The 14369-nt window shown below is 44.1% G+C and overlaps 2 protein-coding genes across 4 annotated transcripts; one reads left to right on the forward strand and one right to left on the reverse strand.

Moving 5' to 3' along the window:
• The first annotated feature begins 667 nt into the window (after window positions 1-667).
• LOC4329581 (protein ILITYHIA) lies at window positions 668-8752 on the forward strand. 3 transcript variants are annotated; one of them, XM_015768409.3, is made up of 19 exons: window positions 668-938; window positions 1678-2045; window positions 2176-2307; window positions 2499-2618; window positions 2743-2880; window positions 3090-3236; window positions 3316-3500; window positions 3619-3846; window positions 4236-4312; window positions 4432-4468; window positions 4628-4794; window positions 4902-5076; window positions 5143-5220; window positions 6301-6417; window positions 6586-6759; window positions 6841-7221; window positions 7337-7432; window positions 7522-7611; window positions 8482-8752. In XM_015768409.3, the coding sequence occupies exons 5-15, from the start codon at window positions 2778-2780 to the stop codon at window positions 6604-6606; spliced, it is 1335 nt and encodes a 444-aa protein (XP_015623895.1). In that variant the 5' UTR covers window positions 668-938; window positions 1678-2045; window positions 2176-2307; window positions 2499-2618; window positions 2743-2777; the 3' UTR covers window positions 6607-6759; window positions 6841-7221; window positions 7337-7432; window positions 7522-7611; window positions 8482-8752. The 3 variants fall into 3 exon arrangements, with proteins under 3 accessions (XP_015623895.1, XP_015623896.1, XP_025878390.1); XM_015768410.3 differs by lacking the exon at window positions 8482-8752 and adding an exon at window positions 7705-7992; XM_026022605.2 differs by lacking the exon at window positions 8482-8752 and adding an exon at window positions 7705-7992 and having other exon boundaries at window positions 3327-3500.
• A 4169-nt stretch (window positions 8753-12921) lies between these two features.
• Window positions 12922-13966, reverse strand: LOC4329582 (NDR1/HIN1-like protein 1). The gene has a single exon (XM_015767913.3). The coding sequence runs from the start codon at window positions 13744-13746 to the stop codon at window positions 13072-13074; it is 675 nt and encodes a 224-aa protein (XP_015623399.1). The 5' UTR covers window positions 13747-13966; the 3' UTR covers window positions 12922-13071.
• Between the last annotated feature and the right edge of the window lie 403 nt (window positions 13967-14369).

Genomic DNA, 14369 nt, shown 5'->3' on the forward strand with positions numbered 1-14369 from the left:
ACCTCCTCTAGAACTGGCTCTTCCACTCGAGGTCCCCTTGGCATGGTTGCAAACACAGATCTAGGAATTTCACAGGGGAACAACTAGTTAGTCCCCAAACCCTCACTGCTCTGCTAAAGTTCTTGCTCCCCTGATCTGATTCCTTGGCCTCGCTTAGGAATTTTACCAGGAAAACAAGTTTCCCAACCCTCACTAGCCTGGACTATCAGATCCGGAGTGCTCCCATCAGATCTGAAGCTCTGATACCTTTTTGTTAGGAACCAAACGATTTTGGTTCAAACAAATTTGGGGGGAAAATTCAGATATGGCAAATAGCTAACTAATGGGAATCCTAACACAACAAGAAATGAAATTGTAATGCTGAAATCATATAGAATCGAAGGAAATATATGTGTGCGCCGCAAGAACAGGAGGGGAAATTATATTAGGGTTCAAGTTCGATAAAAGTTACAGCCAGATCGCATGGGCTTATATGGAGTGCGCCCTCAGCTAAACGACAACAGCGATGACGTCCATAGGAAGACAATCTCCCTCTCTGTAGCACGTCGCGGCGAAGCACAACCCTCCGATCTTCATAACAGCTCAAAACAAACCGGTATCAGCGAATCTCGACCGTGGATTCATTCCCACTCATAACTAGAGCCAATACTGAACTCTGAACTCTGAACTCTGAATACTCTGGATATTAAGCGCTCTGGACTGAACAGTCCTCACAGCCACCGCCTCCGCCGCCGCACTGAGCGCGATGGCAATAGCGGAGGGGGAGGCAGCGCATGGCGTCTTCGCCTACGCCGCCGCGGCCGACTCAGCATCCGCAGACGACCCGATGACGGTGAAGATGCTGCGCGACGCCGCCGCGGATGTCGTTAGCTCCTCCACGGCAACGCGCATCCACCTCTTCCGCGAAATCCTCCCGCCGCTTCTCAGCCGCGGATCTGGTATGCTCCTCTCTTTGCTCTCACGCGAGATCCCTCACTCCCTTAAGCACAACGACCTTCTCCCGCTCCTCCATAGGCCTCGTAGAGCACATGTCTCGCGGAGACACCAAGGACACCTCCTCTGTTTGCCTCAGGGTGGGTCGACATTTCACCGAACAGGTTGCAGGCACCAACCACACCCATGCCTTGCCAGATGCCACTGCCTACTCCATGTCAAGTTTGCTGCAAACATCATGCACACACCGGGCCTGCAAATTTGCAATAGCTCTTGCCGCTTCAAGACATGAATATCTCTTGTTGTATTTCCACACCTTCACAACACCATAAGGATCAAACACCTAATGAAGCACCATCTCAGTGATAGGATATAGGACATGTGTAGTGGTGAACCTGAGGACACGATTTAGGACTGCCTTGAGCGTTTTGCTGAGGCCTGGCGTTCCATCAAACACTTGGTGGGCGCCTGTTTGCTGAGTATAATCCAGTCTGACCACCGGTCGCTCCTCTGCCATCTCTGGTCTTCCTATCCACTTCCATGCTCCCGATCCCATGAACAGTAGGCTCTGATACCATATTATCATGAAGCAAGCACAATAACTCCAATAACATATTGACATGAGTCCCAGTTTTTATGCAGATTTTGATTGTTCTGTGCCAGTATTTTGGTCACATATGCAAGAATTTCATGTATATATGCCCTGTGACCGACTTTCTCACATTCCTTTGTTTCCAAATGCAGATTCAGCATTATTTGTTGCACAATTGATACGTTTCATTTTCCGAACGTTGCCAGTGTATGATGATCAAGCATCTAATAATGCAGTAGATGATCTTGTTCAATTGGCTTTGAGAAAACCAACCTTCTTGGGGCATTTTGCATTTATGCTTGTTGAGACAATGGAGCAAAACATGAAGTTTAGCAGGCCTCCACTTGTATGCTTCAAATTACTGAGATGGTCGATCTGTCTTTTGAAATTGAAACAACAAACAGAGCATGATTTCTCAAGAATATTCAATGCACAAGCAATCTTGTGTCAAACACTAATGACTGAAAACTTCCGTCACATCCATTCATGCAGACAGTTATTTGTCCATCTTTTTTCTGAGGTATTTTACATACATAACTGCATCAGATGTAGTTGCTATAGTTGTCTTAATAGTTATTTCATATTTAATCTCTTTTCCAGCTCAGCGAAACTAACAGGATTACTTGTTTCATATTTTGTTTCTTTTCCAGCTAAGTGATGTCCATAAAATGTATGTAGAGAAGGTCAGAAATTCTATGTTTCATGTCAGGGAATCTCCACAATTCTTCAAGTTGATACTAGATTTTGCGATGACCTCTTCATCCTTGTCTTCAGAATACAAGGTAAATATTCAAACCCATGCTTGGCTATTACTTTTCATTTGTTTCTTGTGCGTTCCACATATATTCACAAGAGCACAAGCACCCTTGCATGGATTACACACAGAACGAATATTACTGTGGACCTGGCTTCCTAGGTACTTCCCTTGTTAAGTTTTTATCTAACATTGACAATCTGTTGCTATCCCTTTCAGCAAGCTTTCCTATATTTATATGTTGGAGCGATCATAAATTCGAAAGATCAGCCGTCACAAGAATCAAGTTGAGCTTTTGTGTATCTTTTATCACATATTGGGTGTGACGACTTTGAGAAGGTTGTTCTTCCATCATGCTTAAGTGCCTTGAAAGAGAATCCTCAAGGAGTGCTCCAATCTATTTGTTACCTTCTGAAGATTATCTGTCTTGACCTAAGCAAGTATTGCATGGTGTTTATGCCAGATATTCTACGTCTTGTTCAGCATTCTGATGAACAGATGAGGGCGGATGCTTTGGTGATTGTTGGGACATTAATTATAAAATCCACTGATCCTGAAACGCTAACTACTATGCTGGATGCTATTACAACAAGTCTAGGAGGTTGTACATATATATTTTCTATTATCTCAATAACTCTTATACATTGTGAATTTTGATTTAGTCATCTGATACATTCTATGTGATCATATTAGCAGTACTATTTGTAATGTTTTAGATCCTGCTGGTTTGATTCATTCTTGACACATTCAAAAAATTTGCTATAGAAACTCATGTAGCTCTTAAAGTCTTGACAAGCTTGTTCTATGCAGGTTCTAAGGAAGAACTATCAAACACATACAAGAGAATTGGAATGATAAAGGCATTAGCAGAACTGTCAACATCTCCAGCTGTTCACCAAATAAACACTGTTGCTGCCTCAATATCTGGTTTCCTCATGACATGCTATAAGGATGATGGTAAAGTTAAAGTGTTCCTATCTATGCTTGATGCTCTCATCCAAATGGATCTCTCCATAGTTTTGCCAGCTATTGACAGGTATAAAGCAGGTCAAAATGGCAATTCTCTCAGCTTTGGGATCCTTGAGTTCAGCATCAGCTGAAGCTGTTCAACCAGATCTTGTTTCATTCATAACTACAGGCCTGAAAGATGAAGTCTGTTTAAGGAAGGGTTATCTAGAGTTATTACGAGCTGTATGCAAAAATTCTGCTGCATTAAGAAAGGTAAGAAATATACTTGTAATATTTGTCTAAAAAAAAAACATCTAGCCTTCCTCCAATCCACCAAAAAAGTAAGGGGTTTCGGTGCATGTTGGTTATGAAAACATACTCTACTGTGCAGATCACCAGTTTGTTGGATCAGCTGGTTCAGTTGCTGATAATTAGTTTCACAAGCACAACACAACGATTGGATGGAATTTACACACTCTTTGCAGTATCAAGAATTGTTGCTGTTGATACAGATGCAAGTTTACCTACAATTTGCTCTGCTATCTATGATGCTTGTGGGCAAGTGGACCTCTTCACATTGATTTGCCAAAATGAACTATCATCGAATTCTGCCCTATCGGTAATTTGGGGTGCCTTGAATTTCTACTGTGGAAGTTTTTACCACCTGCAAAATAATTTAGACTGCACATTTTATCTCCTCTGCACTGCTGGTTCATATCATGTCATAAACGTTGGAGTCATTTTCTGTGTCTATTATCGATTGATGTAATTAAGGGGTATGTTTCACCATATCATTCCCATTTTGTTTGTTTTTCTGAATATGATGAAAAGCTGCATGTATTATCATCATGATAACATGCCTGTAGAAAAATAAATTAATGTGAAGTAATGCTGTTCTTCATGGTAATTGACAGCAATTTTAAATTTGCAAGTTAGTACAGTTCTTTTGATGCTATCATAGGAGTTAATTATACTATGGTGTTTTTAATACCGATTTTCTCCTGGCAGCTTTCAGAACTGTCAGATGAAGATTGCTTGGTCACTGTGGATCTTGTTCAATCATTAATTGTGGAAAATCTTTCTTGGTATCTCTAAGCATTCCCCTTACATTTATCTGCATTGCCTTTTATGCATTATGTTTGTTGCATTAGCCATAACCACTTAACCAGTGTCCTTTTTGTCTTGCACCATTTTTGAACTGCAGGGTTAAGGAAAAAATCTCTATCCAATCATTACTACAGGTATGCATGGAGTAATGTTCCAAATTAATGATTTGTGTTGTGGCCCCGAACTTCTTTTGAACCCCTTGTATTGACTAGTAGCGTCTGTGGAGTATGGAAAGTAGAGTAGGACGCTTCAAATATCATATCAAATTGCACTAATTATCTTTTATCACACAGCTGCTAATTCATCCGGCGTGCCACCCACATCGTGAAGTTAGGAAGTTAGCTTATGTTGCTACCGAGAAAATACTTGCAAGCACTGCTGTTTTAGGCCAAGATCTTCTCCTCTTATTCAATAACTGGTTGTCATTGATTGGAAATAGAACATTAACTTTGGAACAAAGGTACATTATTCTTGTCTTATCAATAATTAATGCTTCTTTATTAGTAGTTCTTCACTATAGATTTCCACTTCCTGACACCTCTCCTTTATAACCAATGACGTGGATAGGTCTACTGCTGCAAATCTGTGTCCAACACCTATTCCTTCTACTGGGGTCCTTATCAGGTTCTTGTTTTTGATTGCACCTTATGTGGTTGGCCACAGCCCAAGATCATATTCTCAACTTATATTGTGCTCCCACCACCCTTGTATTTCCAACTCCCGCCCTGCTGCTGTTTGGAAGGTTTGCTCTTGCTAGCTATCTTTTGTGCTCGTTTCGTGGCTAATTGGTTTGTTTTTCTAACTTCAGAGGTTGCAGAGAGTTTTGAAGCACCACCAGATCGTTTTTATTGATTTAATTGCTACCAACATGTCGGCAATATTCATGGTAATTATTATTTTTAATTATTTTTTACATGTAGCATCTTTATTTGCCGGCTGAGAGTATGTTATATTTCTTTTTGATATACTTTGAATATAATAGATCATTGGGTTTTCTGAACCTCGCACCAAATGTAAAGAGGTTCAAAATGCTTAAGGAAAAAAAAAGCTGAATGTATACTTCTGCTTAGCATGTGTATATTGTTACATACTGCATTTCTGAATTTGGTTGTTCAATGGCAGTCATTGGCCTGGTTACAACATCTTCTGTTTTGCTATGATTCTAGGACATGATTAAGCTAGAATAAGCTGTGTTTGTACTGTGGTGAAGGCTACTTAGTTTCTAGGGTTGTTTGTTAATATTTCACATCCCTCTATGTACCATATACCTATCCAAGCAGTTGCTTGCAGTCCACCTGCCTTTTGTAATCTTTGTTTTTGAGGTCAGCATGTTCAGGTCGGTCATCTTGACCCCTTGGAACATCCTTAAGAAAACATGATACATTAATGAAGTGAACACATCGATTACTGTTTTCTTAAAGTATGTCAAATAATCATTATACCTTGTAAATATGATTTCAAACAGTTTTATTAAAGTTATGAACCAATTTCAAATAGTTGCGTAAGGTTAGGGCTATTTTCACAATTTTCTTGGTTGGGTTATTTCAAGCAAGATGAATGGATGGCTAAATCTGCTGAGAAAAGGATAAGGTACCTAATCTATGTGTTAATTCTGTCTATACTCTATAGAATACCGTACAATTCTTGTCCTAATTGGCCCAAAACGCGTGCATTCTGATGACATGCCACTTGAGAGATGTTGTAGTTTCATTTGAAGGATAAAAAGAAGGGGAGATATGCTGTTGTATTTTAGTAGTATACATTATAGTGCATATTCTATGTTACATTTTGTCTGTCTTTCCTTATTCTCTTCTTAATGCTGGCTCTATAGCATTATTTTCAGAAGATTTATTATTCACGTTTACTTCTAATAACCTAGAATATCTGTATCATCCATAATCTAATTTACTATTTGCCATGCATTTCTTTGTTGGGGAGCACTGATTACCAATAGTTTTATTTCCAGGAATTACTTAGACAGGATGACTCCTTAACCTGTGATGAATATGCACTTGAAGCAAGATTACATTCATTACGGACAGTAGCAGCAATATTACCCAACAACGGACTTCCAGAATTCGAGGTATGTTTCTTGATTTTTCTAATAAAACCTGTCTATTTTGTTTACACTTTCTTCTACGGTTGTCTTTTGAGAACCAGCACATTAGAGTTCAAGTCGTTCACATGACCTGTGATGTTTTTTGTTGTTTCTGTGACTAAGCTAAAATTTGCAACTATTGTTTGGTGAAAGGGTGGCAACAATCTTCAGTAGGCCAGAAGTGCTGAACCATCTGAAGCAGCAAATGCACCACCCACGGTCTCAGTACCAGCAGGAAGTAATGCAACACATCCAGTCACCCCAGTACCACAGCCACCAGCACCAGCAGCTGATCAGCTGCAGGACATGATTCCTATGCAAAAAGAAGTAAGCAAATTTGTTTGTTCTTATTTCTTCATTGATTAAACACATCCTCGTGAATAACATGTACCACCAATGTAATCGCAGGCTTTCATTAGCCTGCTAAAAGCAATCTCCACTAGTGCTGCTTCTGCCACCGCAACAATCGCCATCTTTGTAGTAAGCTACCCCATTAAATGGCCAGATAAAGTGTCAGTTAATTACCAGATGATACTGGAGGCTCTCCTCTTTGTTTTCTTTCCTCTGGCCCTTCTTGCCACGGGCTTATCCCATGCTGCTGAGAAAGATGAGAGATGGCTTGGTCTTGCTTCTGCCTTGGTTTTATTTGAATTCTTTTATGCTTTGGCTTTGGGGGGAGGGATATCCATCGCTATACAAGTGAGACCAAGAATTGCAGTGTGTGCCACAGTATTCTCTTCTATGGTGGTGATTACTTTTGCGTGGAGTTTAATGTTCTCGCACCCGGAGGTATGTTAATAGACCTTAAATATTTTAGTTTAGGTTCCCTCGATCTTTTTGTATTTTTTCTGTTTTTCACTAGAATCAGGTTGTAACTATTGCTGGTTACTATTCCAAACAACAGTTCTTAAAGAAGATGCACTTTTGGGCGCGCCACCCAGACATGCCAACAGGAGACATGCCCCAGTCTCCCCGAAGTTCTCTCTCGAAGCTTTTCAAGGTATGGTTTTTAGGCATTCATACGGGTTATGGGTATTCCTTTTCGTTGGTTCTTACATTAGCTTTAATTGGCTTACTTGTAAACCATAGTGGTTCAAGAAGGAGTCGTCTGCGCCTAGTCAGGAGTCAGTCACAGAACAAGTTATGCCCCAGCCAAGTTTTCGGTCCAAGTTCATCGAGGTATGGTTTTTAGGCGCTCATACTCTAGCATGATTATTCCCTTCTGTTGGTGGTTCTTACAGTGGCTTTAATTGGCTTGTATCTAAACCATAGTGGCTCAAGAGGTCGCCGCCGCCAGTCAATTTGTGCGGTATCAACATCGATAAGACCTCTTCTCAAAAAAAAAAAAAAACATCGATAAGACCTGATGACATTTGGATTGACATGATGATACCTGATGGATATCGAGCTGTATAGACGCACTTTCTCGTTTGCTTTGGCTGTACCTGTAATTAATGAATCCTGTGTAGCTGTATGGAGTGCAGTTGTTTGCAATTTGGACGCCGCTTTTTTAGAAAATTCAAACTCGGGTAATAATTATACTAACTATATTTATACTAAGTATTATGCATGTTATATCACTAAATTCATATTTTGAAATATTTCATCTGATACTAATTTCATATTTATTGGGATCATAAAATGGAATAAAATACTAGTCAAATATGTTATTGAAAACCGTGTAAAAAAATATAAACCTTATAATATGGGATAGAGGAAGTACCACGCAACATTTCGTGACTGGGAAAAAAAATTTGATGGCATGAATAAAAACATTTTGGAAATTTGACTTGAGCGTTACAAGTACAAGTATAATTTTGAATTTTTTTAGTTGAGATTGAAAGATTTTGATTCGAATTTGAGTTGAAAGTTTTAGTAAATCCCTTGTGTACACATGAAAACTCACCTAATCTCTTCTATACCCTCCAATTTTACACGATCCCCTCTGTATCCCTAAAATTTTGCTTTGATCCCTTCCATGCCCTTTCCGTTAGGTTTCCTTCATTTTCACATTATGTGTGGTTCCTAATGTCTAAAACACCCCTGTAGATGGAAGAGTGCCATCTAGAGTGGCAGCAGGAGGGAGATGGCCGGCGATGCCCGCGCGGCAGGAGGGGCGGCGGCCCGCGGCCCGCGCGGTGGGAGGGGTGGTGGCTGGTGGCCCGTGCGGCGGGGGCGCGGTGGCCGGCGACGCTCACGCGGTGGGAGGGGTGGTGGCGGCGTGACAGCGGCTGGACGACGGCGCGTGCGGCGGGAGGGCGGTGGCCGGCGACGCCCCTTGCGGCGTGCCGGCGGCTGGACGCCGGCACGCGCGCGGCCGGAGGGGCGGCGGCCGACTGCCCGTGCGGCAGGGGCGTGGTGGCCGGCGGCTCGTGCGGCGGGAGGGCGGTGGCCGGCGACGCCCGCGCGGCGGGAGGGCGGCTGGACGACGGCGCCCCGCGCGGCGTGACGGCGGCTGGACGACGGCGCGCGCGGCCAGAGGGGTGGTGGCCGGCGCCCCGCGCGGCGGGAGGGCGGCTGGACGACGACGCGCGTGGCCGGAGGGCAGCGGGACGGCGGCGCGCAGAGGCCGTTCGCGTGGAAGAGGATGCGGGAGAAGGAAAGGGGAACTTTAGTTAGGGTTGGCAGGGGCATTTTGGTATTTTCTAAAAATACTGACAACACAATACACGGTTTGAGCAACGTATCTAATGGAAACCTAACGGGAGAGGCATGGAAGGGATCAAAACGAAATTTCAGGGGTACAAAGAGGATCGTGTAAAATTCGAGGGTATAGAAAATATTAGGTGAGTTTTCATGTGTACATAAGGGATTTACTCAAAGTTTTAAAATTTAAGTTCGAACTTTTACAATTTGAGCTGATTTTTAAAAAAGTTTAAGCTCAAAGTTTAGTCCGGTCGGCGTCTACATGTGCATGAAGTCCGCCGCAACCTAGGATTCCTAATTCGCGCGTACGCGCCCCGTGCGCGTGGCGGCACTGCGTTGTTAGATCGATAATTTTTTATAATAACGTGTTTAACAAGTTAGTTAAAGATAATGACAGTAATTAAGGAAAGTTTATCTTTTTTTAGAGATATTTTACTAATAGATTGAAATTTTTCAAGTTACATTTGAAAACTTTGGACTTAAAATTTAAACTTTGAAGTCAAATTTTGAAAACTTTCAACTCGAGATTTGAAAACTTTCAACTCGAATTTGAAACTTTCGACTCGAGATTTGAAATTTTTTTACTCAGATTTGAAAACTTTCAACTCAGGTTTGAAACTTTCAACTCGAGATTTGAAAACTTTCAACTCAAAATTCAAAAACTTTTAACTCATATTTGAAAACTTTCAAGTCGATATTTTGGAAACTTTCAAATCGTATTTTCAAAATTTTCAAGTCAATATTTGAAAACTTTTAACTTATTTTTATTGAGAAATTACTTCTCTAACGTCACGCGTGCTGTTTTGTTTAAGAAAAGCACTACTACTGAGACAGAGGCCCGCGTGCTCGCTGACTTCATGTCCTCACGCGTGCGTGCGAGCTAGCACCCCCGCCACAACCTCGACACCTCGTGCACCACTTGATGGCGTGGAATTGCTTTCTTTGGCCTACAGCCGTTTCCCTTTGCAAAAAGTATACTTTGACTCCCTCAACTATTGCCCGAGTATGATTATCTCCTCCAACCATAAAACCGAGTATATCGACTCCTCCAACTATCAAAACCGGTGCAAACAATGCCCCTCCGTGGTTTTGGAGGTAGTTTTGGCTGACGTGGTGTCTACGTGGCAGTCTTGACCGAGTCTTTGACCCATGTGGCGCTTACATGGCATTAGAACAAAAACAAAAATTAAAAAAAAATAGGACCCATATGTCATTGGCACAAATAAAGTATTGTGGGACCCACATATCATCCACCCTCTCCTTCCCTTCTTCCTCCCCGGTCCCCACTCTCTCTCGCTTACTCCTCTCTCTCTCTCTCTCCCCCCGGCCTTCTCCATGGGCGGCGCGTCTGGTGGTAGACTGGTAGGGGCGGCACCGTCGGGGGCTAACCCAGAACGACCGGCCGGGGCCAGCGCCCGTGCCGTCGTCGGCCATCGACTCGTTCCCGACGGTGCAGACCTCCGGAGCGCACCTGTCTGACGGCTCGCAGTGCCCCGTCTGCAAGGAGGACTTCGAAGGAGGGGCACTTGGCGCTGTAAGCTATCCTGTGCATGGCGGCGACCGTGTCGATCTCTGCGGCGGCGGCGACCTGTACCGTCTTGCGGCCGCTTGCCGGCGTCGGCTTGGGTTTGGGCTTGAAGTGATCGACGTCGTTCTCCTTGCTGCTGGCGGCGGGATGGGGAGGAACATGAACTTCTCCTTGCCGTCGTTGTGGCTGCGGCCGACGACGAGCTCGCTGATGCGTGTTGATAAACTTTGTTGTGTCCTCGTCTCCCTCTCATATTTCTGTTAGCTAGTTGTTAGACTTAGCGTTTTTTCAGTTCCCTCTGAGTCGGAGTCTGTTAGCCCACGACGCCATGCGCGTGGAGCATTTTCTTTCTGTCCGGGTCGCTCGCCTGTATCGCCGGTTCGTGTGGGATGGCACGCGATGTAGTGGCGTATATATGGAGCGCGCATATTGCATCTGTAATCGCGTGAATAAAAGGAGAAGAAAACCCGAAAACCCGCGGTGGCATTTGCAGCACAAACAGCCTCTTTTCTGTTCGTCATCTTAGGTTAGTTTCGTTCCATTGAATCTCCAACAATGCGGCGCCACCGCGCCATGGAACCCGTTGAGCCGCTCTTCCTGGGCGGGCGTGGGGAGGCCGAGGCCGAGGCGGGGCCGGCGCCGGGAGTCCAGAGACAGTAGCTCTCCGGCGGCGCGCCGTCCAGGCCGCCCTCGTCGGACGCCACCGCGGAAGACGACGACGACGTACGTGGAAGAGGACCACCTGTCGAACGAGCCACGGGACTCCTCGAGGAAGAGCCGCCCGAGCGGGGCCCTCGTCCCGTCGTTCGCGCGGCTGCACCATTGCCGCAGCATCCTTGGCCAGCTACTGCTGACGATCGCCTCCTCCCCCGGCGCCGGCACGGCCGAACACCGGGTAGAACGGCTTGATGCAGCCGTCGGCGAACAGGTCGTCGGCCACGGCGGCGGTGCCCGCGGGGGATTTTTTTTTTGTCCGACAATACTTTATTTGTATGAATGATGTATCGTCCCACATATTTTTTATTTTTAATTTTTTTATAATGCCACGTAGGATAAAGAATCGGTCAAGACTGTCACGTAGGCGCCATGTCAGCTGAAACCATCATGTTTGAAGGACATGAATCATACCCGGGCGCAATAGTTGAGGGAGTCAAAATATACTTTTTCCTTTCCCTTTTAGGCTTGACCCATCTTCCTTTTCTTTTGTAGAGCGGCCCAAATCCGAAAGGGTGGGGAGATCAGATGGGCTTTTGTGGCCCACATTATCATTTTGTCTTTTTAGATTGTTTTTTTTCGAATCAGTTCGATTTTATATTTACAAAGTTTACAAGTATAAAATTTTTATGTACAAAGTTTCTATATATAAAGTTTACGTGTATAAGCGTTATGTGTGTGTATGTATGTGTGTATATATAAATATGAAAAATATAAGTTAACACAAGTATACTAAAAATATTTAAAAAATAAAATATTTTAAATAAAAAGATTTGCATATTACCATAGTTAGTTTAATAATATATCTAGTAATATTATTGTTACATGATTGCTTGTTTTTAATTTTTTAGCTATTAATAATTAAAGTTAAAATTGCTTCACTTAGCATTATTTTGGAGGGAGTAGGATTATGTCACCAAGGTGTGATATTTGACCTAATTACAGGTTAACACTACTCCGTTTTACATACGTTCTGTTGTTTTCAAAACGCGATTTATCTAATACTCCTACATTTGGGATTTGGCCCACACGGGCACAACAGTGAGCCAGTGAGCGGTGCTAGTATAGCTAGGCATCCTATCGGAGCCATCGTAGCTAAACGATATATTTGCAAATAAAAATAAATTTATGAATAAAATTTTTATACACGTGTTTCTAGCTAGCGATTTAAAAGCAAATGCTGAAAAATAAACTTCGATTAAAAAAAAATCTTAAAATCAACTCTAAATTTAAAGTTAAAAATTTAAATTTTAACTGATAAATATAAGTATAAGGGAAAAGATAGTCACTATTAAAGTACTAGTGTAGGATTAGTGCTACGGAATGATGTGGATGCGTGGCCTAATGCCACTTTCGTTTAATCTAAAGTACGTGCGCTGTTGGGTGGTTGCCCCCCATCACCCCATCAGCGACCTTTCTTTTCGGTGTACTTGCTCTTCTCTGAACTTCATCAGTTCATCCATTGCTTCATCAACAACTATGGTTAATTAATTTCTCGAGAAATATTACCTGAATATATATTATTAACAATAATTCAAAAATTACAGCAACGAAATTATACTAGTACACTTCATATAGGAAATTAATGTGTTGCAATGGTATACATATGAACGTACGTAACTTTATTCTCTCACATAGAGTATGCATGAGCTACATGAACACAAAAAAAAAATTAACAGCTTGCGGATTAACGCGACCGATGAACTTAATTAATTACCATATTGCCACTAGCCGCTACTCAAATTTGTGACTCACACCTCGACGCTGCACCCTGTCGGCTGCGTGAACCTGAGCGACGCGACGGCGCCGGCGCCGGTGCCGTTCACGACGGCGGCGGAGGCGCCGCCGAGAGGCATGGGGCCGACGCCGCCTGGTCCGGCGGAGGCGAGCATGGCGGGGCAGCTGACAAAGAGGTGGTAGCTGCCGGAGACCCAGCTGCCGACCTTCCACTTGACGCGGCCGTCGACCTTCACCTGCAGCGCGACGTACCCGGCGGCGACGTCCTGCCTGAGCGCGTCGGCGACGAAGCCCGCCACGGGGACGGACTCGCCGGAGAGCACGGGCGACCAGATGGTGACGTCGCGGTGGCCCTGGTAGGTCGGCGGGAGGGAGACGGGCACCGTGACGGGTTCGTCGCGGTAGGTGACGAAGACGTCGAGGCGGCGGTAGTGGACGCCGACGTGGTCATTGGGGTTGCGGGAGGCGAGGGTGACCTGCGCGGTGGCGGAGAGGGAGGGGTCGCCGAGGTCGACGGAGCGGAGCTGGAGGTCCTGCAGGTAGAAGGACGGCTTGGAGGGGCGGAGCGCGAGGTAGACGACGAGCGCGATGAAGCCGACGACGAGGACCAGCGCCAGGATGCACGCCGCCATCCCGCCGCAGCATCGCCGGAGGTGGTGCTCCCGCTTGTGGTGCTTCTCCTTGCTCATGGCGGCGGCGACGGCGGCGGCGGCGGCGCGAGCTAGCTTAGCTACGAGTAGTAGAGTGAGAGAGTGAGCTGCGAGCTGTTGCTGAGTGAGAGAGAGAGAGAGAGAGGGGCGTTAGATATGAAAGCGAGTAAGAGAGTAATAATGGCTTTTAAGATTAGTGGAGCGAACGAATTGAATTTAAGTGTCCGTACTCAAAGAAAGAAAAGGGTTTTAAAATTTCGCCTTTGAAATTTGAGTAAAGTGCACGTGCAGTATTTAAACTTGTAGGGGTGTGTCATATAGGTCGCTAAACTCTCAAAATGCATATCTAAGTACCAGAACTTGTCATAGTGTGTCATCTAGGTCCCAAATCACCACAACCCCTTTAGAATCCTACGTGGCGTTGATGTGGCATGCCACACAGACATGACGTGTTTTGAGATAAGTTTTGGGACCTGGATACACTTTGACAAGTTTTGGTACCTAGATATGCATTTTGACAATTTTTGGGATCTATATGACACAACTGTACAAGTTTAAGGACTGTAAATGCATTTTACTCTTTAAATTTTGAAGGGAATTGAAGCTAGCTAGAGAGGCAGAGAGCTCTGGATCGAAAGCTACGTCTCAACCGAAGAAGATTC

This window comes from Oryza sativa, chromosome 2 (assembly GCF_034140825.1).
Source record: "Oryza sativa Japonica Group chromosome 2, ASM3414082v1".
Lineage (NCBI taxonomy): Eukaryota > Viridiplantae > Streptophyta > Magnoliopsida > Poales > Poaceae > Oryza > Oryza sativa.